A 2,818-nucleotide genomic window follows, 5' to 3' on the forward strand; every position below is an offset into this window, starting at 1 on the left:
GTCGCCAGCAAAAAGAGGGGAATATCATTACAGTGCCGCACTGGCAGAGGGGGCGGGACTCAGCACAGCACTGCGGCGGTGAGGGCGGCGAGCAGCACCAGCGGGCCGTGCAGCCACTCAGGGCCGCGGCCGCCGTCCTTCTTCTTCTTCTTCGGTGCTGCGGTGCTCGTCGTAGTCGACTCCTCAGTAGGGGCGGCCTGTCCCTCTCCTGCTGCTCCTGTAGTCTGTTGTTGGCCAGGTGTTGATGGGGCAACAGCAGTGGTGTCAGAGAGAGGAAGAGTGGCAGAGGCACTCATGGACTCACTCATACTGAGGGATGGTGTGGTAGTAGTGAATTCACCATTATTCCAACTTACGGGTTTTTGATCTTGTTTTGAAAGGTGTTTCTGTTCTTCAGGCTTCCCTTGTCCTGTTGCCTCTGTAGCGTATCCACCCACACGTGGCACTGGCAGTGGCATCCTCTCTGCTGCTGCACATGTACAGATGCAGGAGAGTATCAGTAGCAAAGTTAACAATAGAAGAGTTGTGCGCATAGTGATTGTGTAGCTGTGTTGTTGATTTATGATGCGTTATGTTATTAAAAAGAAGAAACAGAGAGCAAGAATTTATTATTAATAATATTAGTTGCTAGATTGGCAAACGTAAACAAGTAGGTTTACTATTAAAATCCAAATCATGTATCCACTGATAAGTATTAATAAAGAACAAATTTGATCATTATTTTCTCTTTGTTTTTTTAACTGGATCTAACACTACATCGTGTAGTGTAGCAAAGAATAAAATCCAAATAGTTACGTTAAGTTTCATCGTGTGAGCAGCTTACAGACTAAAAGAAAGATATTTTCTTTTGAAAGTTTAGATAAAGATAGTAGAACAATATTGAAAAGGATAACTATTAGTGTCACTTATAAACACATCATTATCTTCTTTTCACTGCATGGTGTGGAACTCTGGTTTTGTGGTTTGTTAGTGGGGCAGCACTACTGCAGTTGGTACCATACAGTGATGGAAATCAAGTGGCTTCACTAACTAACTACATTACTACTGACTTGGGGCATAACTCATATACACACACAGAGTCCTGCCCGTTAAGAGCTTAGTCGTAACAAAGTAATGGTAGCACCATTGACTTTCATTTCTTCCTTTTTGTTTTCCTTTTCTTCTATCCATTACGTAGCCATGTAAAGGGTTGCAGTATCAGTGTTTCCCTCTTTTCACTATTCCTGCCCTTCACCAACAATCATATCACAGTTAGAGTATATGTACAGTATACATGTACGCCATCCTTGGCATCATAATTATCAGTGTATATGGGTCTTCAATTGACAGGAGGGAAAGAAGAGAAGAAAAAACAACAGGAGAGTACATATGTGGAATAGAAATCATTATTAAAAAGTACACGTAAATTTTACATAGCGGATAGTGAAGAAAAGAGAAATAAAAAAAAGTAAAACCGATTAGTTGTATTCACACTGCGTACGGAGAGTAATAATATGTAAATAAAAAGAGAATAAATAATTAATTTAAAAAAGGATGATATCCATCGTTCAATCAATTATTATCAATTTATCCTCTTCAGTACATCATACAGTGAAAATACATCACAAATGAACCACAAAAACAATAATGACTACTCAAAAAACAAAGTATAGGATTGTACATGGAGAATGAGTACTATAATCTCCAACTACTTCAGTCACCACTATGGGGTGTTGGTTCGCAAACATTAAGAAAAAAGAAAGCAAACAGATGTATAAAACAAACAAACACACAATAATGAATTAGAGTATTATAGATTCAGTTATCTGTTAAGGGTGTCCACAACAACATTACCCACCATCGCAAACATTCTCTATAAATCCTTTACTTCTCTCAACTATTAATTAAATTGATGGATGCAGTAACATTGTATACCTCCTCCACTACTACTGCCTCTGTTGGTGGTGGTTCTATTGGTAGATCCATGCAGACCTCACTGTATGGAGGACACACAATGCGGCCACTACTAAAGGCTGAAGTAACAGAGGGTAAAATACTGCTGCCCTCCTTACATTCATACCAATGATCATCCCCTTTATACTGTACACTCACTTTCCCACCCTCACACTTCACATTTGCACAGATATCTCCAATGATTGAATGAATATCAATAGTAGACACATCACGCAGCCGCAGTGCATCTCCTTTCAGACAACGTGATGTATTACCGATACGACTGCCAGGCATGTGGGCTTCACTGCCGTTCTCACACACAGTTGCCGCAGTGGCTTTCACAACAGCACACTCCCTCTTCTCTTCACGGTGGTCTGCAGAGAAAACAGAAATAGGCTGCGAGGAGAGACTACGAGTGCAGTGCCCAAGTGCAAAGCGGTCTGATGTGCACTGCAGAGTTGTTGTTCTGGTAGCACCACTACTATCACAGAACACATCCGAGTGTTTGCCCTCACCTTTCTCTACACAGTCACTAATGAGAAAACCACATCCAGAGTGATTGCCCCAACGCATTGTCTCTGCCATGCTGTAGTTGGCCCGGTAGAATTTCATATCCTCAAACAGAGAGAGTGTCAGTATGGTGTAAAACATACCAGAGGGTTCCCCAGTAGTGTATGGACTCATCAATTCATCCTTTGCAATGTACCCATCCCAGTGTGAACTCACGCCAACAGCCATGTTGTGATCAAGTCTCATTTCACGCAGACTCGAGCAGCCGTAGTGCCATTTCGCCGCCTCAACAGTACTGTGAGAGTTCACTGTAAACATTACCCTCTTCTCTGCTGTAGTAGTAGTTGTTATTCCACTTCTTGCGATCATTCCCATT

At 41.8% G+C, this 2,818-nt stretch overlaps 2 protein-coding genes across 2 annotated transcripts; both read right to left on the reverse strand.

Moving 5' to 3' along the window:
• Positions 1–59: 59 nt before the first annotated feature.
• TM35_000262470 (uncharacterized protein) lies at positions 60–533 on the reverse strand (the record flags this gene model as incomplete). The annotated part of the gene is made up of 1 exon (XM_029027984.1): positions 60–533. The coding sequence occupies one exon, from the start codon at positions 531–533 to the stop codon at positions 60–62; it is 474 nt and encodes a 157-aa protein (XP_028880861.1).
• A 1,339-nt stretch (positions 534–1,872) lies between these two features.
• Positions 1,873–2,817, reverse strand: TM35_000262480 (surface protease GP63; the record flags this gene model as incomplete). Its single annotated transcript, XM_029027985.1, has 1 exon — positions 1,873–2,817. The coding sequence occupies one exon, from the start codon at positions 2,815–2,817 to the stop codon at positions 1,873–1,875; it is 945 nt and encodes a 314-aa protein (XP_028880862.1).
• Between the last annotated feature and the right edge of the window lies 1 nt (position 2,818).

Source organism: Trypanosoma theileri (assembly GCF_002087225.1).
Source record: "Trypanosoma theileri isolate Edinburgh chromosome Unknown TM35_Tth_26_V1, whole genome shotgun sequence".
NCBI classification, from domain to species: Eukaryota; Euglenozoa; class Kinetoplastea; order Trypanosomatida; family Trypanosomatidae; genus Trypanosoma; species Trypanosoma theileri.